This window comes from Panthera onca, chromosome A2 (assembly GCF_046562875.1).
Source record: "Panthera onca isolate mPanOnc1 chromosome A2, mPanOnc1 haplotype 2, whole genome shotgun sequence".
NCBI lineage: Eukaryota > Metazoa > Chordata > Mammalia > Carnivora > Felidae > Panthera > Panthera onca.
The window spans coordinates 38331564-38358152 of record NC_138340.1 but is presented as its reverse complement, the minus strand read 5'-3'; the positions used below and the strand labels follow the sequence as shown (position 1 = coordinate 38358152).

At 41.2% G+C, this 26589-nt stretch overlaps 1 protein-coding gene and 1 long non-coding RNA gene across 14 annotated transcripts in view; one reads left to right on the top strand and one right to left on the bottom strand.

Moving 5' to 3' along the window:
- The window catches only part of FOXP1 (forkhead box P1), a 506962-nt gene extending 482126 nt beyond the window's left edge, over positions 1-24836 (top strand). For 10 of the 13 annotated variants that reach the window (XM_060633752.3, XM_060633758.3, XM_060633761.3 and 7 more), the window contains 7 exons: positions 2957-3158; positions 3263-3342; positions 3942-4043; positions 7797-7918; positions 9593-9662; positions 14262-14428; positions 20051-24836. In XM_060633752.3, coding sequence (XP_060489735.1) covers positions 2957-3158; positions 3263-3342; positions 3942-4043; positions 7797-7918; positions 9593-9662; positions 14262-14428; positions 20051-20195 — 888 coding nt within the window. In that variant the 3' untranslated portion in view covers positions 20196-24836. Of the gene's footprint in view, positions 1-2956; positions 3159-3262; positions 3343-3941; positions 4044-7796; positions 7919-8295; positions 8466-9592; positions 9663-14261; positions 14429-20050 lie in introns of all 13 variants that reach the window. The other 3 variants (XM_060633757.3, XM_060633750.3, XM_081794984.1) reach the window with 2 other exon arrangements.
- On the bottom strand, positions 6668-18396 carry LOC132679841 (uncharacterized). Its single transcript, XR_009610349.3, has 3 exons — positions 18287-18396; positions 14723-14784; positions 6668-6750 (listed from the first exon to the last, which is right to left on the bottom strand). It is a non-coding gene; the product is annotated as an uncharacterized LOC132679841 (long non-coding RNA).
- Positions 24837-26589: the final 1753 nt, after the last annotated feature.

Here is a 26589-nt window from a genome sequence, read left to right as displayed (position 1 = left end):
CTACAAGCAGGCCAGGTGTTAAGACCTGTGGTAAAAGCCACAGATGTCCGATTCTTTTCACATTTTAGGACACAGTACCATGTGACTTGTCTGATCTACATGAGCACCAGAGGATGGATTTGTACTTGCTGAATGTTTACGTGAGTTTTGAGTTTTTGGAGTGGAGTGGACTTGGTGCCCTTCCTCACCAAACGGGACAGGAGTAGGCACAGTTCTCGAGGCCGTGGGGTTTCTAATTTTCATTGCATGTTTAAGAAAGTGACGGTGTTGAGGGGTACGTTCTTAAATGGAAAAGGAAAGCCAAGAAGTACAATTACTCTCAGAATCGCTTTACGGTTGTTACGCACACTTTCCCTTGAATAGCGTCTGTATTTGATGGTAAGCTCTTCAGGGGCAGCAGTTAAATGTTCTATCCCTGTTTTTGTCATTTCTCTTCCAGATGCCTTCTGTTGGCTCAGTGATATTTATTGAATGTCATTTATAGGCGGGGATTAAAGCTATTCACTGAATCTTTTCCAAAAATAAGCATACAGAAAAATGAAACAGGCTAGTGTTTATTTTTCCCATTAACTGGGCCTGGCATCACAAGCGTGTGTCTGACTTTCGGTTCAGGTTCAGGATAGAGGCAAGTTATTTCATCGATCAACAGCCTCAGTTTGCTCACCTGCAAAATGTTGACTAATAACATCTCACTTATTGGTGATGGTATGAGACCTCAGTGAAATCACGCAGCGGCAGGTGATTTACAACAGTGGTTTCTACAAATGGTATCCATGACTTTCCAGGGTGTTTGGCTATTCTTACATCCAGCAGCATCTGAATTTTAAAAGCTGTATATTTATGAGCAGTAGCCTTTGAGGCACTAATTTCCTTGACCCGTTGCTTGGGCTGATGCTTATACACACTGTTGCTGTACTTGGTCAGTGATTAAGGCCCAAGGCAAAGAGGAGGTCAGCCCCAACCTTCCCCCTTGGCTTCTCAACTCCACTCCATCCCATGGCTGCTCCTCCGAACTGTAAGCACTTAGTCTGCAAATGCGTGTCACCAAGTCAGGTTTCCAGCGCTCATAAAAAAGCAGCTCCCAGCATTGACCCAGCTTGCCGGGGTGGGGGGGGGTGGGGGTTAAGGGCAGTGTCCTCTCCATAGCTTGCTCTCTCTCCTCAGGCATGGGGGTTGGGAGAAGGGTCTGGCGTTAGCAGAGTCAGCATTTCAAGAGGGGAGTTACAAAGCCAAGCACAAGTACAGGCTTGCAACCCAGTATTCCTTTCACAGTACCATGTGTACATTTTTCAATTAATATTTACCTAACGACATTTGATCCTTCTTTTCTTCACATCACTCATCTTTATATCGTTGTGCTTTTTTATGGAACCACCCTAAACATATGGGAGGCGTTCTCATGGCTTTTTTTCATTACCAGAGGATGGTAGGTTGAGTCTTCTCAACAAATTCGAACTTTTCATAGGCTCTTTATGAATCCGGAGGAATCTCATGTTTAATACCTTGTACAAATAATGCCTTGTCCATCTGCAATGGTGAAATACTTATGTTGTTAAATGATTCGAAATGTGGTTTGAGAAAACATTACCAAATAAGCCTACTTTGCGTGGGTTTCTTGGATTGGGGGCTGGCTAGAAGTATCTGAGATAGCAATTATGTGTAAATGGTAATATGTTGAAAATAACCAAGTTCTTTATCATAGCCAGACTTACATTTCTGGGAGAACAAATTGTGGGCAAGGGGGACAAGCCCTTTTCTTCAGTGTTATTAATAGAAGCACTTCAAGGTAAAGTCTAAATGGAAGGAAGAAGTACTCCTTCATTTTCCTGTATACTCCTTCAAATAAATAAACCCCTTTCCTGACCTGATGCTATAGATTCGATCATATTACTGAGGATTTGAAATCTAAAGAAAAATTTTTAGTTTCCGATCTTTTTGTATGTCATTTTTCTTTTAAATTAACAGATTCCAGTCGTACATTTATTAGAGTTTAGTGAAGATTACCCATAAAGCTTTCAAAGATTAGTCTCTGCCAACTGATGTAACTAAATGATGGTTTACTGGATCAGTGCCATTCTTGTTAATATGAGTCATAGGCCAGACATCTTTGTGATGGCTCCCTCCCTGAAGTTACATTATGAAGTAGCCTATCACTGTACCAGCCAGTGTGGTAGCCACTGGCTGCGTGTGGCTATCTAAATAAAAGTTTAGGGGCACCTTGGGTGGCTCTGTCTATTCCAAGTCTGACTCTTGGTTTTTTTGGCTTCGGTCACCATCTCACGGTTTGTGAGCTCGAGCCCCACATCGGGCTCTGCTCTGACAGCGCAGAGCCTGCTTGGGATTCTCTGTCTCCCTCTCTCTCTGCCCCTCCCCTGCTCACTCTCCGTCTCTCTCAAAATAAATAAATATTTTAAGTTTAGTTTTAATAAAAATGAAGCAAAAACAGTTCCACACTGGCTGCAGCCCTTTGCAAAAAGTGCTGTTTGGAGAGCTCAGGTCTAGCCCAGTGTATCCCAAGAGGTGGCTTCTGCAACGTTGGGGTTCAGCGGGTGCTACCAGAACTCCATCTCCCTGTGTGCGGTCTGCCAAGCACAGCATGCTACTCAGGAGGGTTCAAAAGCACAAGTACTACAAAGACAGTTCTTGATGACTGAAGAAATGTTTTGACCCCGAACTTGTCAGACTCACTGGGCTAGATAACCCCTTTCTGCAAACACTCATCTGTAACTGTCTTTGGAAAACACCTGTGTTTCCATGGGTCCATATCCTTTGGACATGGCCAGAGGTATTTTCAACTACTCAGTGAACTCGCCTCCTATTCCTGTTGATTATAAGTATCTGTTTAGAGAAGGAAAAGTAGCCAGGCATTTCCTGTGTTACTCCTGCTGGATTTCAGATGCCTTCTTGCTCACCGTTTTTTGCGAAGGTCTTCTAAGGATTATTCTTGTCCTCACAGCTGAATCTGGTATCAAGCGTCACACTCTCCAAGTCTGCATCAGAGGCTTCTCCACAGAGCTTACCTCATACTCCAACGACCCCAACCGCCCCCATCACTCCTGTCACCCAAGGCCCCTCCGTCATCACCACCACCAGCATGCATACGGTGGGACCCATCCGCAGGCGGTACTCAGACAAATACAACGTGCCCATTTCTTCAGGTAGATACTCCATCTGTGCCTCCTGTAGAATTGTAACATGCAGTTCTTGTAGACCAGCCTCTCTTTAAAAAGTGATAATTAATAGGACAATGATTCTTATTTAGCAGATATCGCGCAGAACCAAGAGTTTTATAAGAACGCAGAAGTTAGACCACCATTTACATACGCATCTTTAATTAGGCAGGTAAGTAAATAACACAGTATGTGAAATTCTAGCAAAAGGTATACATGTGCATGGATATATTGATGAAGTAGATTTAAAACCGTTTAGTATGCAGGCATGCTAAAACCTTTTCTATAAGGTTTTTTAAAACTGCAATATATAACATAATTGCTTTTGATTAAGTATTACAATACGATGTGATTATTAGGAAATTCATTTCACACAACAGTGAAAATGAGCCTGTTTAAAGATGGCAAGTCAATTATCACAAGCTACAGTAATCTCTGATCCCTAGAATTAATCTGAGCTCTAAATAATTACTGAGCTTTAATCAGCTAGTGAAATGTTTTGCATTTCTCTTTGATTCTGCTTTATGAATGACTAATAAATTAATATTTCTGTACGGAAACAGAAATAAAAACTCAAAACAATTAGATAATTCCATTTTGAATTTTGCTATTGAACTGTTAAATACAACCATTAATCTTAGATCATTTTGTGAAACCTTTCTTGGGCTTTAGCTCTGAATCATGGTCATTTTATATTTTCAAGAAACTGTATAATGACGATTCTGCTGATTTGGTCATAAATTATCTTCTTTTGTCACTTTTGCTTCACAGGCCATTCTCGAATCTCCAGAAAAGCAGCTAACACTAAATGAAATCTATAACTGGTTCACACGAATGTTTGCTTATTTTCGACGCAATGCTGCCACGTGGAAGGTAAGCTTTCTCACAGGCCTGTTTAGGCTTGGATCTTACCTTTTTTCTTTTCTTTTTTTTTTTTTTTTAATTAACATTTTTTTAAGCTTATTTATTTTGAGAGCGCGAGCCCGAGTCGGGGAGGGACAGAGAGAGAATCCCAAGCAGGCTGTGTGCTTTCAGCACAAGCCCAGCGCTGGGCTCGATCCCACAAACCATGAGATCATGACCTGAGCCCTGATCAAGAGTCCCACGCTTAACCGAGTAAGCCAATCAGGCGCCCTGGAACTTTCCATTTATAAACGACTTTGTTGTAAGATACATGAGTATTGTTTTCATACACACAGAGTCAGAGTTATGGGAGTATTTTAGTGAGCGGATAGTTTATTGGGATTTAAATGCTGGGACAGAAGACTCCTATTACATTGGCATCAGATTTTGGATGGACCAGCCAGTAAAACCATTTCTATCTGATTGTTACTGTGTAAGGGAAAAAGAATAGAGGACACTGTTGGCCCAATGTTGAGGTTGTCCTGTTATTTAAACAAACCTCATGCTTTTCAGTCTTAAGCCTCCACCAGAATTTGCTGAGATACACAGCTTCTTTTTTTTTTTTTTTTTTAACCTGGGGAACTAAGACAGACTTCACATAACCTTAACAGGTTTGATTCAGAAAAACAAACAAACAAAAATTTTTAAAAAGCTCCTTACTGTAATTAGTAGAGAAAGCTACACAATCTAAGTAGTAGCACTATATATAGGAGTCAATACAGGAAAGCAAAATACATTATTAAGGTTTTGGATTTAGTTCCTTTTTTTTTCTTTTTTGCATCAAACTATTAATCAGAGATTCATAGATACTCTGAAAAATTGTGTACCTTCACTCTAACACCAAACATCTGTTTGCTATAAAACAAATCAAATTCCTCAGCTCCACGGGGAATGCCCTAACCAGGCTGGAGGGTCACATGACATACCTCATTTCTAGTTGGGTCATTTTCTGCTGTATTCAATGAAGCCCTCACAAATTTTTGAATTTTACCTCTCAATTTCTTGATTTAAATGTTCCTGCTATAGAAGAGGGCCAGTCCCATGTCACAATTTTTTTGCTCTTTTACTACCTAGAATTCTCAGAATCCCCCAATTCCACCACAGTTTGGAACATTTAAAATGCACATATCTTAGGATACTGTACGTCCTCATAAATATGATAGGGATTCGTGTTAGGGTGCAAAGGAAATTCGCTTTGCTACTTTTTAAATTTTAGATAGGACAAAAACAAAAACAGAAAACACATTTCCTCTGTTATGTTCTTGGTAAATTAGCATTTTAAAAGAAAATGAATATAACCATAGAATTAATTTATCAACCTTACCCAGCCCTGCATATCTATTATGGCTTGAAGTGTCCTTTTTCATTCCATTAAAACACTTGGGTGCTGAAGGAGACCTCTGTTCAAGATCTTACCCTTTCTTCCTCAGCCTCCCTTAGGGGATAAAATCCCGAGTATCTTTAGCTATGAATGCTTTCAAAATACAGGAAGCATAAGCATGAAGCAGACATTTTCTTCAAATTGCCTTTTTTAAATAGCAAATGATCAAATTTAAAAATAATTACTAGTTGTGAATATGAAATTTAGGCTCAGATCTACAGCTTTAACTTTTTCATTTTTGCAAACTGCAGGAAAAAGTGCCATCAGTATGAACAATCCTAGATAAAGTACCAAATGATTCATCTTATTTGTATTGTAATCTTAAAAGATGAAATGCCCAGTTTAAATTGTGACTGAAAGGGGCTTACTCATCTTTTTGGGAAACTGGATTTCTGGATATTTTTGCAGAGCTGTACAGTCTTGGAAAACAAACCTTAAGTTTGAGTTTATATCATACATGGCTATATGCTTGAGACAGATCAATAGCAATCCTTCTGGCAGATGTGGTTTCTTTAGATCTTTTGCAGGGCTAAACATTTCGATGCTTATTTTAAAATATTAGACAATGATAAGGTTGAGGGGAAATGTTGATTTTTTTCCCCCAATTATGTCTTCAGTGTGTATACATGATCTGTCTGGGATTTTTAAAAAGAAAACTTGGGTTTATTTTAAATCTCCTTAGTATTATTGTTTTAGGAGGTAAGAGGAGATCCTTAGTATCCCTCTCCTGTGCCTTAATACAGTATAAAAAAGAAAAAGTTTCTTGAAAGAGGAGACTACAATTACAAGTATACTTGAGAGGACAGATTTTTTCCCATATAACATGAGATAAAATTTCAGCGATTTTTCTTTTGTTTTGTTGTTACGCAAACCTATCCCACCGATTAGAACCGGAAGTGTCCTTCCATAATCAGCTGGATGTTTTGAACCTCCCCCCATTATGCTGGCATTGCTCAAAAACTCTGAGACTTTATCCCGTGGATTCCCCTTGTGAGTAGTTGATGACTTAGCTGTGAAAGAAAACTTGTCTCCTTATCTTTGAATCTGCTGTAACGAAAAAGAAAAATCCTCACTATCTAGTTGGACCCCTCACAGAGTCACCAGTGGTGATTACCTACGCCTTGAAACACTTCTCCGTATGTTTGGAGAGGAAGTACTGTGGGTAGCACCAGAGGCGGCATGCAGGACGTTTGAGCAACGGCAGCATCATTGGAAGGGAGTGGCGGTACTACGAGGCAGGGGAGATGGGATTTCTGCGTCCCCTCTTCACGCCACAGTGGTCACCCCGCTTCTTCCCTGTAGGAAGAAAGTTTTGAGTAAATGACATGGGTCTTTCTGCAATGTCCTCTTGTCTCACTTTGAGTCTAAGTCACTAAGTTCAACCAAGAAGGTTACAGACATGAAGCTGTGCTTCCTGCTGGCCCCATTACGGGTTGTGCATTTCAAAGGAAAGATGAGCTGTGGAGTTGAGATCCTCCTTTCTGGTGGAATTCAGATGTCAAGGGTCTCAGTTAAGAATGCTCTTAGAAGTGACTTTCAACCTTAAGAAAGAAACACGGTGGGGGGAATATAGAAATATGTATCTTTAGGAACCGTCAGCTTCAGCAGTATTCTCTTTTTGCCATTGAGAGTTTGACTCAAGTCTTCCTCTGGCGTTTTCTGTTAATTAAGATAATTGCCCCTAGCAAGGGCCAAGTTTGTATATATTCGGGAAGGTAAGACATAGTTTGATGATGGATACTGATGCATTGGGGCTCATGTCATTCCCTTATCCTGTCACCCCCATGAGCCAATGCTCTCAATGGCAAAATCCAATTGAGATAAATCTGACAAAACCCACAGAAGGTACTAAAGCCAAAATATTGAAGAACAAAAAAGAACCAGGACGAAACGTATTCAACAATATTATCACCTTGCACGATTTTTTTTTCCAATACCCTTTTTTACGGGAGAGAAGTGGGCTTAAAGGGGACAGTTTTATGCTTTTACATGTTTCTTTATTTTGAAGTGACATTAACAATATTTTCAGATTTTTACTGTGAAACCTATTTTGGGCTGATATGCATATTAACTATTTCTTCTGGTTCACTACTACCAGAGACTAAATTTAAATGCCAAAGTATAATTAAGTGGTAATTTTGGTGTTTTTTTTCTTTTTTTTTTTTTTTATTTCTCCTTTTGGAAAAGGCATCCTTCACCACAAGAAGGTCGTCCATGGGGGTGGTAGCTACAGGTCTTGGGGACGGTTTTACAAATGCGGACTGTGAGGCTGAATGTACTGCTGTTTTTGGAGTCTTTTCTTATAGAAAATGTAAATGTTCTCTCTTTTATACTTGCTGCAGAATGCAGTGCGTCATAATCTTAGTCTTCACAAGTGTTTTGTGCGAGTAGAAAACGTTAAAGGGGCAGTATGGACAGTGGATGAAGTAGAATTCCAAAAACGAAGGCCACAAAAGATCAGTGGGTACGTCCACCATGTTTGAACTTCTTAGCCTAGCTCGGATTGTGCTAACAAGTGCAAAGTAGAGGCTTTTGGCTGCTAGATGGTGTTAGACCAAAGAACTGGTTCCACGTTGTCTCAATTAAGGGAAGCAAAAAAGCATTTCATCCCTCCTGTTTTGTATACCCACCAGTCCCCCCGCCCTGCTTGCCGGTCTTTGTTACATCACACGCTAGTAGCTTTTAGGTGGCAATGCATATTAACCCTCACAAACCATTGGCTTATGCTTATTGCATTTTATTTTCTTTTTCCTGTTCCCTGTATTGGATGTCTGTTCTGCCCCCCCAACCCCGTCTCCTTTTGTTGCCACTTCATCTCCTTTGCTGCTGCTCCTATCCCAGGGTGCCATTCGCACCAACCTCTCACTGCATAAGTGCTTTATCAGAGTAGAGGATGAGTTTGGGTCCTTTTGGACAGTTGATGATGAAGAGTTTAAACGTGGCCGCCATATTCAACGAGGCCGTCCTCGCAAATACTGCCCCGATGAAAACTTTGACGAGCTTGTCGCACAGTAAGAGCCTTTACTTGCTTTTGTTTTTTTTTTCTGCTGTTGCTTTGGCTTTGCATGGTTGACTCATCCCATGTAGTTTTGCATTTCACCAAGTAGCGGTGCCACGGCTTTCTGCAATGGAACTAAATTGTGTGATTTGTACATGTATTTCTCTTGTTTCTCTTTGGAACACCAGTGCCTTGAATAATGCTTTTTTGACGTCTTTAATGCAAACAAATATTGGTTGTATTTTGATTCAGCAGCTTACGGGGACCCTTTAAACCCAAATACTGTGGCGTGAAAGTCATTCCTCCAAGTAAAAAAAGGCAGCTTTTATTTAGAGTTTAAATATGTCTTTAACTGGGTAAATTTCTTGTTACTTGCTCATTCAGTGTAATAATGTAACTGAAGTGAAATGAATCATTAGAAATCAATAACAGCAAATACACTTCCTTTAAAGGCCAGTCATAAATCTGGGTGACTTCCTACTGGAAGCCACACTTTCCCTTCAGCGTGTCCTGATACTCAGCTAGAGATTTTTTTCCAATGGCCTCTTGTCTTCCTTTGATGAAAGGACGACACGGCATGACCTATCAAGAAAGAGTTTGTCCCAGCCTCCGTCCTTACTTAGGAACAATCCTTCCCTGTCCTTCTGTCCATCTTCGTTTAGCACTAAATGTGCCTGGGAGGGAGATCATGCCCTTCCTCCTGTGGTCGATCTGGAGTTCAAGTCATGGAGAGGATTAAGAGTCAAGATTCTTCTCCCCAACTCCCAGCTCACTGGCCTCCCCTAGCCCGACGCCCCAGAGCTTCTGCCTTTCTTTGGCACTCATGGCAGCTACTAAAACTTGGTAGAGAGCGGTCCATATTTGGTGAAAAAAAATTCACCAGTGGAGGGGCTGGTCTAACTTAAACCAGAATCGTGCACCCAGGTTCCCGGAAGCACAAAGTCCTATCCAGAGGTGTTCACGTACACCGGCCCCATACTAAAGCCAGGGGGCTGGGGACAAGACCTACCTTCTCTTGGGTTTTGTTAATGGGGGAAATTTCTGATTTAGAAGGATACCAGCTAGTGTAAGATCAAACTTAGCTAGGAACTCAGGGGAGGATTGCGTTTAACTTTGAGTTTTTATCTTTTTCTTATGCAGTAACCCTTCCCTTATTAAAAACATGCAAAGCAGCCACGCCTACTGCACACCTCTCAATGCAGCTTTACAGGTAAGATTAATGGTCGTCCCGAATATGCGGCAGAGGCCCGTGTCTCCCCCACTCATTTCAAAATATATTAGCCTCGCTCTAATTAGATATTAAATTTTAATTCCGTTAAACTTTTTTCTTAAGTGCACAAAGCATCGTACTCCCTGGAGGCAAACACATTGGGCTGTTTCAGCATTAGCAGGATGCTTAGCATTTTGAATATTGTGGCAAAAAAATTAAAAGTTCACTTATTAATATTTATCAGCAGTATCATAATTTCCATCCTCTTATTTCAGAATTTCACTTGAGGCAAAAATACCACAAGTGTAATTACTCTAGCACAGCTATTAATGTGCTGGATGATAGGCCACTGGATCACATGACCTTCTATTGTTCACGGGTTTAAAGAGAAAGCAGAGCTTTTTATTTCTTCTTCTCAAGTCTATTTCCGCATCTTTAGTCCATCGCGGGGGCAGGGGAAGAGATCCAGGTTTGGTTCACTTGGTACAAGTACACGGTTTCTGTTTGAACTAGAGAGGTGTTGGGGAAAACTCTTTACGTTTCCAGCAGATTGCTCAACATTACATAATAAGCACACGGAATGTTTGTTTCCTACTGACAAACCAAGCACTCATTACATAACCAGCATAACCGGGGGATGAAGACACTGGCGTTGGGCAGGAATGAGTTTACCCCCCCCCCCCCCCCCCAGAAACGAGTAACCAAGGCTGCCCAGCCTTCTATCTGTGGCGTTTCTCAGCGGTCCAGGTTGAGTTTGACCCTCCCTCGACTGTTCTAGAAGACACGCCAAGGGAACCTTGCTAACTTTCAAGACATTTTCTCTAGATAGATTGGACATATATAATCCAGTGGGGCTTTATCACCCCGATGTGTCGTGCCCCTTCAGAAGGCTGTAATACACAGATGCAACCATTTGCTGAGAACAAGAGTGTGACAAAGGCTCCTTGAGGGAGAAGGGGAGAGAATGAAAAATTGTTGAGATACTTGACGTTACACGAACAGAGTGCAGTGCAGAGGAGACCAGGACGGACACCCCGTTGTCACTACTCACTGCATAGATGTTTACTGAGCCCCTAACCTGCTCACAGCTCCCGACATTAGATGATACACCATTAACGTGGTTTCCTTTCAGAGGCAAATTCACTGAACTTAGCTTTTCAGTAATTATATTTATTTATTTTTAGCCCGAACCAACTTTACTAGGAGGAACTACTTTCTGAGTTTCTGTTAATTACTTGTAGTTTACACAGTAACTTTAGAAAAGCAAATGAGCGCACGCTTAGATGCTGCCACTGTAAATACCATTCATTAGGAACTTATTTTCCCTGGAGTCTTGTGAAGTGTGAATTTAAAGGCTGCTCTATCTGGGAGAGTATTAAGATTACAAGCACATTTTACATTCATGAGGCGGAAAGGAAAGAAAAAGAAAACGCAGTGATCCTCTGGATTCTCTTAACTATGTGAGTAATTTGAATTAGTATGCCTTATCATGACAGACCTGTTCACGTTTCATCTCCAAAACATTGGTTTTTGGCATCCTCTGTACCCTTTCTCTACTTCCAGTGGTAGCCCCAAACTGTCCTGCACTTTTCCAAGAACACTTTGCATAATGAGGTGAGGTGAATACATTGATAAAAATTCACGATTTGACGAATGGATCTTTTTTTCCTCTGCTCTAGGAGTTTGGATCCATGGTCAGTAGACAGTCTCATGTCACTTTCTGCTGGGCACATTGAATCAGGATTCTACCAGCAGCCTTTCCTGCCCATGATTGCCCATTTACATTTTTCAAGACAAGTAAAAATAATAGTGGAACAACATCTTAAAAAGATTACTAGAGCAACATAATGCATGATATACAATATATAAAATAGGACAGCAGAATCCACTACAGAAATAAAACATTGGACGTGAGACAGATTGCATTATGCTCTGAAAAAGTGAAGTAACTAAGGGTAACCGTAAAGCTTCTTATTTATAGACTGCCTTTCCCCCGAGGATCTTAGCATGGTTCATGTTCCAGGAGCAGTGGTACCTACAGACTTCTGCCCCATTACTTGAGCACCTGAGTTCTGTTTGTTTTGTGTGTGTGTGTTTTTGGTTTTGTTTTTGTTTTGTTTTTTGGCAGAAGTGTTTGATATGAAACCACATACAGTACACAGGACCATTATATGATTAAGTCCATTATAAAAATTGTAACCCACCTGCTTCCACTGAGGCATCAGCTACAAAAAACAACCACTTTGTAACACATAAGCAGTTGGTAGAAAATGTTTCTAACTGGGGGGGGGGGGTGGTTTGATCACTCACTCAACAAAGAATGTACAAGAAGCTCTGCATATCAGGCACCAGCTTCTCTTTGCTGCCCACTTGATCATTATCGTAAAGGTTATTAATGCTGGTTTTCTTCACTGTCTCACAACCAAGGGATCGATACAAGTGCCTGCCTTTTGGATGCCTTTCACTGCTGTGGCTGTTGGGCCTCAGCCCATATTTTAATGACCTTCACCTAGAACACTTTGAGAGCCAAGGAGAACAGATCATCTTAAGGTTGCTCTGTCCATAGGGTGACCAGCTTCTCCCACAGAGCACATTCTTACAAACATTGCAGTTTTGCCTTTACATCTCAGTTTTTGACTTGAGAAGCTGTTGCACCAGGTTCTGACTGTGTAATAGTGAAATGCTCTTGTTAGAGCTGATGGTTCCTGCAGAACTTCCATGATTAAGAGAGGCATGACCACTGAGTTGTCTCAAATAAAGGCAGTTAAGATGCTTGTCCAGCTGCAGTTTGAAAGAAAAAAACAACAACCTGGCAACTGTTGTTGATTTTTGCTCTGCCAAGAAAAAAAAAATGCTTTATTGCCATTACCAGAGATCTGTTGAAAAAAGTACTTGATGCAAATTATTTAACAAACTGTAGGAGAGCAGAGAATGTTCAGATTCACTGTTCATCAAAATAAGTTCACCACATTTGGAAATAAAAACAGGATTCCCCCCCCCCCCCCCCCCCCCACTTTTTAAAAGAAGGCAGTTACGTAAATACAGAAGTGGAGAGAAGGGAAATCTGTGGGCTTGCAGCAAGAGGGCTTGGCTTTGAAATAGCGCCCTATTAAGTGAAGACCCATCACGGGGGCTTGTATCTAAGAAGGCATTCCTGGCTTTGCAGTTTGTACAGTTAGGGAGGCTGCAATTGTCATAATAGGCACATTCCCTGCAGCCCAGCTCTGCACCCGTTCTGTCTTCATTTTTGGCTCTCTCTCTCTCTCTAGAGCCAGGATTTCTAGAATACTTTGGACTCTTGTATCACTGGCCAATTGAAGTCACTGTGCCAGATTGTCTTGTGATTGTACTTTTTCCTCATTAGGATGGAAAACCAGGCATACTGTAGTCTGTAAGAGGACAGTTTTGATCAATCTTGGTCTAATTACACTGCCAGCTTTTGAAAGTCTGCCCTCTTTAATAAAATGAAAAGTTACTGGGTCATAATCACTACCCAAGGAAACAATATGGATACTTCAGTCCAGGGTCGTCTGTAACTGTTGGCTGCATTTTATTTTTTTTTTTTAATTTTTTTTTTCAACGTTTTTTATTTATTTTTGGGACAGAGAGAGACAGAGCATGAACAGGGGAGGGGCAGAGAGAGAGGGAGACACAGAATCGGAAACAGGCTCCAGGCTCCGAGCCATCAGCCCAGAGCCTGACGTGGGGCTCGAACTCACAGACCGCGAGATCGTGACCTGGCTGAAGTCGGACGCTTAACCGACTGCGCCACCCAGGCGCCCCATGTTGGCTGCATTTTAGACTGGGTGGTCATTTTTCTCAAATGCAGAAGGATAGCAAGTGAACAGCATCCCCCTACCAGACTTCGGGATTTCTTATTTTCTCCAATTCCACACTTTTTTTTTTTTGCTGACACTCATTTGGAGTGACAGGTATCTTTTTTTCTTTAGTCCTAAAATTCCAGGTGACCGGTCTGAGTCTGAAACATTGAGATAACTGGTCGAAGGTAACACCACGCAAACTACACTAAACAGATTCAAAAATTATTAAAACAGAAATGATGCGGGCGGGGGGGGGGGGGATAAAAATTGATTCCAATTCTATAATCTCTTCCTTTTCTCTAGGATCTAAGAGGTAAATGTTTATGGAAGTTCTCATAAGTTTGAGCTGTGCGGCCAGAATAATTGGATCAAATCTTTAATATCCAATACTGGAGTCATCAAAGTGGATAAAGAAATGAAAATTCCATTATATTTCCCTGTGATCTGGAAATATTCAGTCCCTCTTGAAGGAAGGCATCAGACAGAAAGCTCATTTTAGATAGCCTTGTCTAAACCGTGTGACTCTACCCAGCAGGGCTAAATTGAGCCTTCCCTCCCCTTGAGCGGTTTGGTCCCAGCTAGCTCTTGGAAGCCAAGCTTGGGACATGTGTCACAAGTCTTAATGTTAAAGCAGAATCCTTTTACACCTGTTCAAAACTTGCGTTTGCCGGCCACACGGTGAACGTACCCGGAAGATCCTTGAATATGCCCCTAATTAACAGCTTCCCTGTCTGTGCATATTCTGTGTCCTCATACATTTTCTCTCGGTTGCTAACAGGCTTCGATGGCTGAGAATAGTATACCTCTATACACTACCGCTTCCATGGGAAATCCCACTCTGGGCAACTTAGCCAGCGCCATACGGGAAGAGCTGAACGGGGCAATGGAGCATACCAACAGCAACGAGAGTGACAGCAGTCCGGGCAGATCCCCTATGCAAGCTGTGTGAGTACTGTCCACGCCCAGAAGGTCTCTGCATGCGATGTGCACACGAACTCTTCTCGAGCTGCTTTTTAGACCCTTTCTGTAATTTCTGCTTTCCTAGAACCTAGGTAGAAGTTGGTGCTTCTGGAAATGTTTAGCTCGGTTAGCACATAAAAGGACCATTTATACTAACGTTCCCATAAAATCAATCAGCTTCATGCAGCCCTACAAGTGCACACGGCAATAAAATGGGTGACTCATTTGCTTTTTTTTCCCTCTGCTTGGCATCTCAGGCCATTATTTAAGCCACATTACCTTTTCCTCCTAAAATCGGTATGCGTCTCTGTGAGTTTGTTCAACTTGCCGGTGTGCCGAACCTGGCAGGGGGAGAAAGAGTGCTTGTTTACTAGGTTGTGATAGTCCGAACCGCAAACACCACGCTCAAGCGTGATGACCAAGCATTAACGATGGCACAAATGAAAGGCGGCCTGATTTATAGATTGCTTTAAAATATCAAAAGGAAAACTAATAGGAGCATTATAGCAGCAGACGGCAGCATAATGAGCACCGTATAACTGAATGAAGTGATGGGCGATGGTTGTCCATGCTGAATGTGAACAGCACAGGCACTGGGCAGACCTCCCGAGAGGCTCCGATGCCTCCCGAGGAGGAAGAGCTCCCTCTCCGCTCGGGAAGGCTGCAAAGAGAAGAGACACCACGTTTTTCCAAGTGATTGGATTTGCGGGGGATGCCAGGGAGTGGCAATCTCTATCTCTTACCAAACATCTGCTAAACCGTTGCCCCCTTTAAAGGGACAAACCAATCCAGCCTTTCCAAGACTGCCAGCTCCTGGAATCGGCCCCTTGTCTACACCCTGTTTGTGAACTCCTTGACCGACATCTTATTTTAAGGTAATTTGAGTGATAGTATGACCTGGAGCGATTAGCAACAGAATGAATTGGCATCTAATGACAGCAGGAAAAAAGAAAAAAGAAAAAAAGAAAAAAGGCTGTCTGCCAGGGAAATGGGTAGGTTTGAGGGGAGTCTGAAATTTGATTATTTAGCATTTGAATTTCATGCCCAAAGAGCTTTGAAAAGGATCTTTAAAGATGGAAATAATCGTTTTTAATTTACAGGAACCATCTCTTCACATTTAGTACACAACACTTCAAGAATGCGTTTGTCTTTCACACTGATTCTGCCACACATCACCTCTTCTAAAGCAATCTGGTGTTCCCGACTTTATTGTTATCACACTCGTGTTCGTTTTTAAATCATTGTCATGACAGGAGTGTTTACTCAGATATTAAGGAAGTTCAGAGCAAACATAAATTGGTATATAAGCCGCTTCAAGCAAGACTCATTAAAGCAAATGTATCTGAAGTTGCTGGTTGGAAGAGAGACTATTCCTCGCCATCTATCTGCACTCCAAAGGGCTGGTGGATATACATTCCTGTTACCTAGTGCAAAGGATTACTGAAGAGAGAAAGATATTTGGATCAGAGCCTTGGGCAACAGTGGAGAATGATGCTAATTTTACTGTACGAGATAAAGCCCCTCCAAAGTTCATAACTTTGAACGAACCCCAGCATTACCAGAAACCATCTATCACAAGCGGCTTAATTTTTTAACGAAATGAAGGTTTCCGTTGTTTTCTGCTGTGTTTAAGGAAACCCTGTGTACAGATGTCATGACGCACACTGTTGCTCACATCTCCCCGGTTTGCGCTGCTTGCTAAATATAATTGTGTGTTAACAGCATCGCCCTTGTGCCCGCTCCCAGTGTCACAGAATGTTACTCTTTTTGACCCTCTGTTTCCATTAAGTGAATTCTGTAATGACACAGTTTTCCTTCTTGTGCAGTATGCATTACCCGGCTATGATGCAAATGGTTTCTTAACTGTTCTAGTCTGTTGGAATAAATCAAGCTGTAAACTTTATAGCGTGGCTTAAAGAACCTTGTTAGGACCGGCAGCCCAAGCTTCGATCTAGTGTTGAAACCGAGCTCCCCGTTCTTACCCTTCCCGTGACACTCCACTACTACCCCATTTTGTTTCTCCTTTGAAACACTAGAAAGTACTCCCATAATTATGGCTTTGGGGCATTATACTTTTATCCTGATAGGAACTAACGGAGCTACAAAGCAAAATACTCCATGCTGTGCACACACCCTCAGAACACAATGCCTCTAAACACCAGTCAGCTTTAGTTAAAAACTCTCATGTTCCCAGAGTGGCTAAACAAAGGAATTACTCAGATGTAAGAAGGGAAGTGTGTGGTTTTGCACAGTTTCCATCGGGAACTGTTTGGCAAGTAGGAGACGGAGAGAAAGGTGGGGCAGCAGGGTGACGTGCAAGATGGCGCATCCGTGCAGTTCCGATTTCCAGGAGACACGCGCGTGTATGTGAAGAATAGTGTCTTAGTTTGCATCTCACCTGAAATGTATCTTGCTTGGAAATCCATTCTCTTGGATTCTCTGAAGCACCATATGCCCGTGTGACTGCATTTGCCACACTCAGGGGGGATCTGCTGGTCTGAAGAAATGTTGTGAGGCTGGATTGCATTTCTCTGGAGCTTTAGGGAGCCTTAATATCTAACTCAGTTGTGTTGTCAAGGCTGCCACACAGATCTCGTCAGTGAGCTCGCATTTGTTGGGGACGGGCTCTGCATTAGGCACTGGGGCAAGCCAGCATGCACCATAGGGTCTTAACCTGTGTCTTGGGATTGGTAAATAATCATACTTGACTTCAGCTGCAACTTTCAGGGGAAAACAAAATATTCTCTAATGTGACCTGTGTTTGGGGAGACTTACACTGTATCTGGTTTGTCTTTGTGCCTAGCAAAACAGTCGTCAGAGTCAAAAATTACGAAGCAAGAACTTCCTCAAGAATATTCTATTTCTCAGTCTTCCCACCCCCTCCCAAACTCAAATTCAGGTTTATAAACCTGAAGAGATGAATAATTAAGCATAAAAGAAGGAAAAGTGAGAAAACGATGATCCAGGATACTACAGTGAACTTCAATACAGGACTTGGTAACACACAGATACATTTCTTGCCAAACGTGAATCAGTGGAGACGAGGGGGTAATTTGTGAAGTAACACTGCTATTGAATAGTGAAAATATACTGAAATATGAAGAAACGTTCACCGTTGTCAGTGATCCAGGAAGCACAATTTAAAGTAACCTGAGCTTACCTTACACCTGCTAAGCAACAAAATATTTTAAAGTAACGCTTGGGGGGGGCGTCTGGGTGGCCCAGTCGGTTGAACATCCGACTTCAGCTCAGGTCATGATCTTCGCAGTTTGTGGGTTAAAGCCCCGCAAAGGGCTCTTTGCTGACCACTCAGAGCCTAGAGCCTGGAGCCTGCTTCGGATTCTGTGTCTCCCTCTCTCTCTGCCCCTCCCACGCTCACGCTCTTTTTCTCAAAAATAAACAAACATTAACAAAAAAAAATTTTTTTTCTTTAAATAAAAATAAAAGTCATGCTTGGAGCTGATGAAGTTGAATCTAAATTGATACAGCCCCTTTGGAAATTAATACCATAATAAATCATAAGAACCATAAAGATGTTTTTGGCCTTTGCTCCCAGAATTTCATTCTTAGAAATTTATCCTGAGGAGGTAAATCAGCAGAAATAGGAAGATTAATGGATAAAAGTGGTTACTCTATTATTCAAAGAGCAAAAGAAAGGAGGAAAAAAAAAAGACCGTCACGAAACGCCCAGTATTAAGGACTGATGGGTCCGCACGAGGGATCTCATACAGCCATAAAAATTACAACTGAAAAAGCTAGCAAAATAATCTTATTTCCATTATGTATGCACTGTGTAAAAATATTACCCCAATGGGAGAGAATAGGCAAAAACAAAAAACCTACCTTAATTTGGGATTTTGGGTGGTTGTTTTCTAAAGGAGTCATCGTCACTGCACCTAATTCTTCCCAAAAGAATAGAGGGTTTCCTCCGAGGGCTGGCTTCAAAGGTATCCTGGGAGGTTTCAATGCTCTGCCATTTCCTTATTGAAGTTCCTACTGATCTGTGAACCCCATCTTCACTTTTCACGGGGGCTCTTCAATTACACAGCCATTCCTGGGCCTTACTGTACAAACACAAATAAGTAGGACCATTAAAGAAACTAAAACAAGATGGAGCACGACCTGTCAAATGGGCTGTATTACAACTTCGATAAATTTCGTTTTGCAAATCATTTTGAAGAACATGGGCACCATTTTTTTAAAAGCTATTTATCCTGACATCTACCCCCAAACCCTCTCTAGGCTGTGCTAATTTTAGAGTCAATTGGTTTTCTGAAGGTTCACATCATCAAGGGCAGTCCAAAGCACTCTTGTTTGTTTTTAAATGGTTCGAGTGGCCTTTGGGGTTTGCATACATCAATTATTTAGGAAGTCAGCCATCCCCAGTACCACCTCTTATTACTAATACTTGATAATGTCAATTAAAAAATCCTCCCTTCTGCAGCTTGTCCCAGCGATGGGACCATTTTAACTTGAATGGTTCTTTTACATATCAAAAGGCTTGCAACAGAAAGTAATTTGTATTTGCAAAGGATCGGTTGTAAATATGATTTACGAACAACATTTCTCAATTGTTATCCCCGTGGTTTCGCGTGATCCCCCGCAGTCCCCTTCAGGTGAACCCTGTGCGGGTCCATAATGAGAAAGTTGGCAGATCTCGTCACAGGCTACGGCGTCCCTGTGGCCGCTACCAGCCGGGCCTCTTGTTTTGCCTTGTTTACAGCTGACAGCGTTATTATTCTGATTGGGGCTCTGCTTTCTTATCATATTGTTGTGTTGGGTGAGCCTTTTCCTCTCCGTTTGTGTTTCCTGGCAGGGCTTTTCTCGCCTTATTGACAGTTTGTAAAAATATGCATTAATTTGGAGTTTCAAGCATGTATCATGGTGTCTCTTTGCTGTGTTTGCTTGAAGTTGATTAATGATAGAACCTCGCTTGGGGTCGGTCTCTGGAGACTTCTTTCACAGGTTCTGCATGTTAACTAGCAAAGCAGAACACACAGCAAGCCATGATTAGCCCAGCCTCCCGCACTCTGTGGTCCCCACAAAACACCATTGTAGTGCAGATTCTTATTTCACGTAATTCTTCCAAGATTGGTATTCTTCCACCCAGGATGCCCCTGCGGGGCCTGTTATCTGGTACTCAGAGTACGGTCCTCCTCGGACCAGCAGCATGGCGTGGGAGCTTGTCAGACATGCAGAGTCTCAGGCCCCATGCCACCCCTGCTGAGACACACGCGGCACTTTAACAGGAGCGCAAGGTGATCTGAGTGCGCTTTAAAGTGTGAAACGCACCCCTGCGGGAGAGGCTGGCTGCTCTGGCCAGGGACTGTTCTAGAACAGCACTGCCCCACAGGAACCTTCTGCCCTGATGGAAATTTTTCTCTCTCTGCCATCCAGTATGGTAGCCACGGGCCACATGGGGCCCTTGAGCACTTGGAATGTGGCACTGAGAAACGCAATTTTAAATGGCATGAAGTTTTCATTCGTTTGAATTTAAATAGCCACCACCCAGTCCTCCATCTAGGGAGGCTTTTGCTGCCCCCACCCCCAACTTGCCCTGGTCGGGAAGGGCCTTCCGTGAAGTGAACCTGTTTTCCTTTCTTCCAGGCATCCTGTGCACGTCAAAGAAGAGCCCCTCGATCCAGAGGAAGCTGAAGGGCCTCTATCCTTAGTGACAACAGCCAACCACAGTCCAGATTTTGACCACGACCGAGATTACGAAGACGAACCCGTAAATGAGGACATGGAGTGAGCGTCTCTGGGCAGGCCAACCCCAAGAACGAAGATTGGGGGGGAATAACACGTCAAAAGTCAGCAGTGAAATTGTTCTCCATTTGTTGTACAGTCTGGAGGATTTTCACTCCATTCGGACAACTCTGAAACGTGTTAACTCTGAGTGCCATCAAGAATCCCATTTGGGAGTATTTTTGATTTTTCTACTTTTTGTTGAAAAAAGGAATTTGTACTCTGTGCATTGGATGGACTTGTTTGGTACTTGGGATTTTCCTCTCCTAACAGTCAACATCAGTGTTGTAAATTTGCTAAACTGATTCACTTTTAGCAGCAGACTTTGAACTGCCGTCCTGCCGACATGGGACACCGAGGACACCCAACTGAGCATGTGCGTCTAAGCTGCAGACCAAGCCTCTGCCCAGAATTCAAGGATTCCAATGGACGACCTATTTGCACAGTACTGCATGTTGATTATCACTGCCTTTACTCCTTTTTTTTTTTTTTCGTTTTTGTTTTGCTTCCAGTTGGGATGGGGAAGGCCTTTGTGTGTGTATTGGGGGGAGGGGGTTAAAAAAGTAATTATCCCAAACTTTTTAATGTATTGCTTTTTTTTTTTTTTTTTTTTGCTTCTACTATACCATTTTAAGTTCTGACCTCAGGCCTCCATTTGGGCCCACGGCCTCCTGGAGGCTTAAAGTTTTCTGTACCTTGTGATGAATGTTAATAGGTGTTTTTATTATACAAAGCTGAATGTCATTTCTCGTTTGTAGTTTTCTGTCACTCATTCCATTTTCCTTCAGACATCACCACGTTTTCTCTAAAGTCAGAAAACATTCCGTTTTGGTCTTTTTCAAAAAGGTCCCAAATGCTGCACTCTCTACACATGAAGGTCCTCTCACACAGACCTGAAGTCCTGCCAGAAAGAGAATGAATGACAGAAAAAAAAAAAGAGAGAGAGAGAGAGACACCCTAGGAACAATGCAGATTCATTCCACGAAGCAGTATTGGAGGTGGGAAGGGGGTGGTTTCAGTTTCTTTTTTGTTTTGTTTTTTGCAGCTACCATCATTGTCAGTAAATGCCACAGCATTCTGCGAGCACAAGGACACATAGGCAGCACTACCCCCCCCCCCCCCCCCGCCCCCCAGATTCTCCTGCTAGACGGACAGTGTGGCTGTGGAAGGCTCTCCCGCGGGTAACCAAGTTGCCATGGGCCACAAGCTCTCTGATGTTAAAACCAGCCTGGGTTGCTTTGTTTGCAAAATGGCCAAAAAGCTGGCTTCCCTGAGCAACTCTGCTGAAAAGTGGTTGGCGGCGCTGAATTTAAACATCAGTCCAGACCTGCTTGGTGGCATTAATCTGTTTGAATGCAAATTAGATTTCAGATTGAATTTGTGATGGAAGTTAATGAGGACTGAGTTCAGCAAATGCTAAAGTGTTAATTTCAAACGTGCAAATTCGGTACTGCAGTTGAGTTTGTTATGCAATATTATCCCACCAAGCCAGTATCCAAAACTAACAGTAGAAGACCTCGAGGAGACGGGGGTGCATGGCGCCCCTGAGGGTTTGGAGAAAGAAACATGGCATATGCCGAACGTGACGGCCATTGGTCAGTACAACCTCAGTCCTTAGGAACCCCTCAATGCTTCCACTCTGCACCCACTTTCCTGTCACTCATTTATTTATCTAGGACCGTAGCTTTTGTTTTAGTTTGAGAGCCTTTTGGAGCTTAATTTATATTCTTTGTACCTTTTTTTCTAAAATTACCAAAGATATTACACAAAGGTAAATTATGTTCTCTGTTTTATGCTTTATCTGATGAAGCCAAATATCCTCTTATTGTTGATCAAAGGAGGCGAAAGAATTTTAGAGGCAATTGATGAGTTATAGGCTATTGCTAACCTGAGAAAGAGAACTGCTCCTTCTTCATAGAATAAATTTAGAAGACCAAGTAGGTAATGGAACCAAAGTTGTTATTTTTGTTAATTTTTTTTTCTCTTGTTCTGTACCTCGACAGAGACCAAAATTCCTAAAGAGAGGTTATGGGGCTGCTGAAGGTGAAAATGGGGCACAGTGTTACAGGAGCGAAAGAAGGAAGGGAGTCCCATCTCAAAAACCTGAATGGATGCCACTGAAAATTAGGGGTAACCAGTAAAGGAGACAGTTAAGAAAAAATGTAAAGAAAACAAAAGCTTCTACATTGGAACTAAATCACAGGCACATTTCTAGAATACATTTTTGTTTTTGTTGTTACAGAAAGAGGTATGCCACTTTGGTTTTAAGGACCGTGCTAGGATCACTGCATGAATTATGCTTTGTCTTGGCATATATCTTCCTGGTTTTTGTTGGTTTTTTTTTTTTTTTTAAATGTTTTCCTTTTTCCTTCCTTTTTTTCTAATTAGGCTTTGGTCAGCATTTTCCATTGAAAGGAAAAAAAAAAAAGTAACACTCCCGTCCACTCATGAGCTTGGTACAAAAACTTCTTTGGCCATTTCTTTTGAAGCTTCACTGTGCTTTCTGTATAAAGGGCAGTCTGTGGTCACTCGAGACTTTTTTTTTTTTTTTTTTTTTTTTAACTTTTCCAGGCAGCTTCATGATGTGCAGGCAGTAGCCAGACAGGGTCATGGGAAGGGGGCCCTGTGCTTCTAAACTGAGTGGTTGCTGGTTCGTTTGGTATTCAAAAGAGGATAAAAATCTGGTAGATTAGTTCATTCTCAGCATGTGTAGCTAGACATGAGTAAAGATAACAGCATGAGAAACTGTTAGTACGCATACCTCAGTTCAAACCTTTAGGGAATGATGAAAATAAAAAAAAATACATTTCACTCAGTTGCACTTAGTCGTATGTCTTGCATGCTTAGTCTAAAGACTGTAGCAAAAAAAAAAAAAAAAAGAAAAATTAGATTTTACATATCTTTGCAGGTCTCACAACCCTGCAGAAGAACCAATTGAAAAAAAAATTCTCAGGCTTTACAGCAAGCAAACTTCACTATGATTTTTACAATTCTGATTCTGTATCCCTTGGGGGGGGGGGGTTATTCCAGTCGCTTCTTTAGGATGGGGTTTATTATGTTGTACATATATTCCAATGTGTCTTGTGTGAATCTTTGTCTTTTTTGGGGGAGGGCAGAGGGCGGTTCTTTTTTTAGATATTGTTCCTAAAAAGGAATAAATGCATACACCTGTTTGTCAAAACACCTTTGCTTTTTGTGCAACTGCTTTATATTAACGATACTAAAAAAAAAAAAAAAAAATAGCTTTGGGAAAAAACTACTGTATGTAATGGAATTGCAGAATTTGCTGCACATGTATTTTATTTAGTTATCCTTGCTTTAAGAATATTGGATGACATTTCCTGACATGTGGGAGGGAGAAATTCCCTAACCTTTTTTTTTTTTTTCCTTTTAAATTGTAACATAGTTGACAGATTTTTTTTTTTCTGTTCTCATTGATCAGAGCATTTTGTACAGATTCGTGTGTGTGTGCGTGCGCGTGTGTGTTAATCTGTTTTTTGATACATTCCTATCCCTTGTGTTTATCCCACCACTGCCTTCCTGGCTATCTTAAACAAGTTCATACATTTGAAAAGAGAAAAAAAAATGCTGTTTAAAAAAATGTTTTCTCCTGCTGCAGTAAATATTTTGCATGATGAAATTCCAGGGTCACACTTTCAAAGTTTATCAGTGAAGTAGTGATTAATAATGGGGAGTTGTCAAAGCTATTGAACTTTTTTGTATAAAAAAAAAAAAAAAACTTTACAAGGTGCCAAGATGTAAAGACAATTTGTTACTTTTCCTTTTCCTTTTTTTTTTTTTTTTTTCTCCAAAGAAAAGCGTACATTAGGGAGACAGTCCCTTGTATCAGGCAAATGCACTGTCAGGAATGAGAATCCATCCTACTTGTCCCTAGAGTCTGTCCTTGTGAGACAAGTGATGCTGCCCGCGTTGAAAACCAGCAGTGAAATGAAATACCAAGGCTTCTGTACACGAAGAGTGACCGCCAACCTTGCCACCCTCGGACAGCGCTAACATTACAGCCAGCATTCCGTCAGACCTAGGAAAGAATACCTTGGATTCTTCACCCAAAATCTGATTGATGTAAATCACTAGCTATTTTATTGTGGGGGGGGAAAAAAAAAAAGTTAAAAAAATATCTCCTCTCCTTTCCACATTCCAGCTGAGCTCCGTTTCCAAGGGTACAAAGAAGAACATGCTTGTAAGGATTTTGAATCTTTTGGGTACCTGTTGGTTAATGGTATATATACCCTCTTGATATGTTGGATGTTTTTGAATGTTGGTTTCGCTTTTTTATCCTGAGAATGAGACTTAAAATTCTAAAGGCATTTTATGGGGCCGGTGTAGTTCCCACGATCTCTGCTACCCAGAAGCCTTGATGAAGATGGTCTAGTCCGGACTATGAGCACGGTGCTTCGTGGATATGTGCTGCCAGTAACAAGAATTTTTTTTTTTTCTGTTTTGTTTTGTTTTGATAAGGCATAAAAGAAACTCATTCCTTGACATCAACTGTAATTCCATCATTCCGTGTCTGTGGATACAGACAATAAAAAAAAAAAAAAAATGTTGTGTAGTCAGTACTCATGACTGACATTATAGCATTCTCAAATGCAATAAAAATGCTGTTTGTTCACACTGGTAGTAAAAAGTCGCCACAGCCTAAGTTTCTTTCCCCTTCTGACCTGCTGATACTGTATGTTAGGCATCTGCCTTAGGTTTATCACCAGCTGCTTGCAACACAGAATTAAAATCAATCTTAACTAAAAGCTTTCATCATCACAGAGGGCTGAAGCTCTCATCCTCAGGGTTTCAAAGTCCCGAGTTTCCACTTAGAGAACTGGAAAAAAACAAAAGCGATAGAAGCTACCTTTTCTCCTGAGGAAGTGCACCCTTATTTTTCTTCATCAAATTTTATCCAGAAAAAAAAAAACCCACAAAATGTTTAATAACTAGCATTAAGAGCAAACTAAAATTTCACAGGAAAGCAATTTCATGAATAATTCATTAAAATTTCACATCTGCAAGATTAGTCATCCAAATAAAATGCTAATGTCAAAAACATGCACCGTCTATAATATTCTCATCAAGAAATCTTTTTGCATATAATGATAAATGCTTAGATTAGAACAAATGATTTTATAAAAATATTCTATCAAAAGTATGCTAGATAACCACATCCACTACAGCAAACAGTGAAGCACGAGGAACTAAATATTCCAGAAACACCATCTTGATTTCAAGATTTGTGTCACCGCATACCTTGATAAAAACAAAAAAACAAAAAACCTGCTATTTGTCTTTTAAATTATTATGTCGTGTGTATTCTAAGGATCGATGAGATGGGGCATCATCTTTCAGTAAAAATTAAATTGGTATATTGAAAACAGCACTTGAAGTGGCCAAACCGTAGTAACATAAAACCCTTCTGGATGTAATTCAGAGCGTAGCACAAGCCAAAAGAGGACTTGAAAATTAACCAAGCTGCTGTTCGGCCAAACACCGGCTGCCGGTGAGGAACACGTAAACGTGCTTTCCGAGCATTGTTTTGAAAAGCCCGTCTTAGGGGGAAAAAATTTTTTTAATATAGGTTTTGCTATTAAGTTGCAAAGTAGTGTCCTCTTTTCATTAACAGTTATGCTACAGTCTAGAAGCCCTCTAGTCTGATAATTAATAAAACATTTGAACCCTTAATTCTCATCTAGCTGCTAAGAATATAATATTAGGGTTAATTGAAATTCCTTTAAATGCCAGGCTTACACATAAATACTGCTTACAGCATATGCAGTTGGTAAAATTAAATATGTACACATATTTGAATAAGCTGAAGGACCCAAACCAAGTACGACCATGCGTTAGTGAAGGCTGTATGCACAGTCCCTTTTTAGTTGTATTTCTGGAATTCTTCTGAAGCAGGAACATGCTCTTTTGCTCATTCATTTAAAGCTTGTTGCTCAGAGAAATGAGGCAGGAAACCCAAAATACTGGTTCGTTTAAATGGAGGCCTTTATATATTAAGAGCCTCGAGTCTTAGACTAATTTCACACCAACACAAACAGCTACAATATACTAACTCCCCATGTCCCCGTCCTCCACTCCCCCCCCCCATCAAAAAGACCAAAACAAAGTATAATTAGTCATTCTTGACTTACTAGATTTTGCGTTCTTTGATATTACATATTTACGTAGAGGGTAGTAATCATGATTTGTCTTTCATCTTCATTGTAGTAGAGTCAAATAAAAGTATTCTTTATTAAAGTGAAGTTGGGTCTCAAAACCTTCATTTAAGGCATTGACTGATTGATGAAAGGTTTAAGACAGAATTCACATTGGAGGGAAATTAAATTACCTACAAAAACACTGGTTTAACTGGGACAATATTTGGATTAGAAAGCCATCACTCT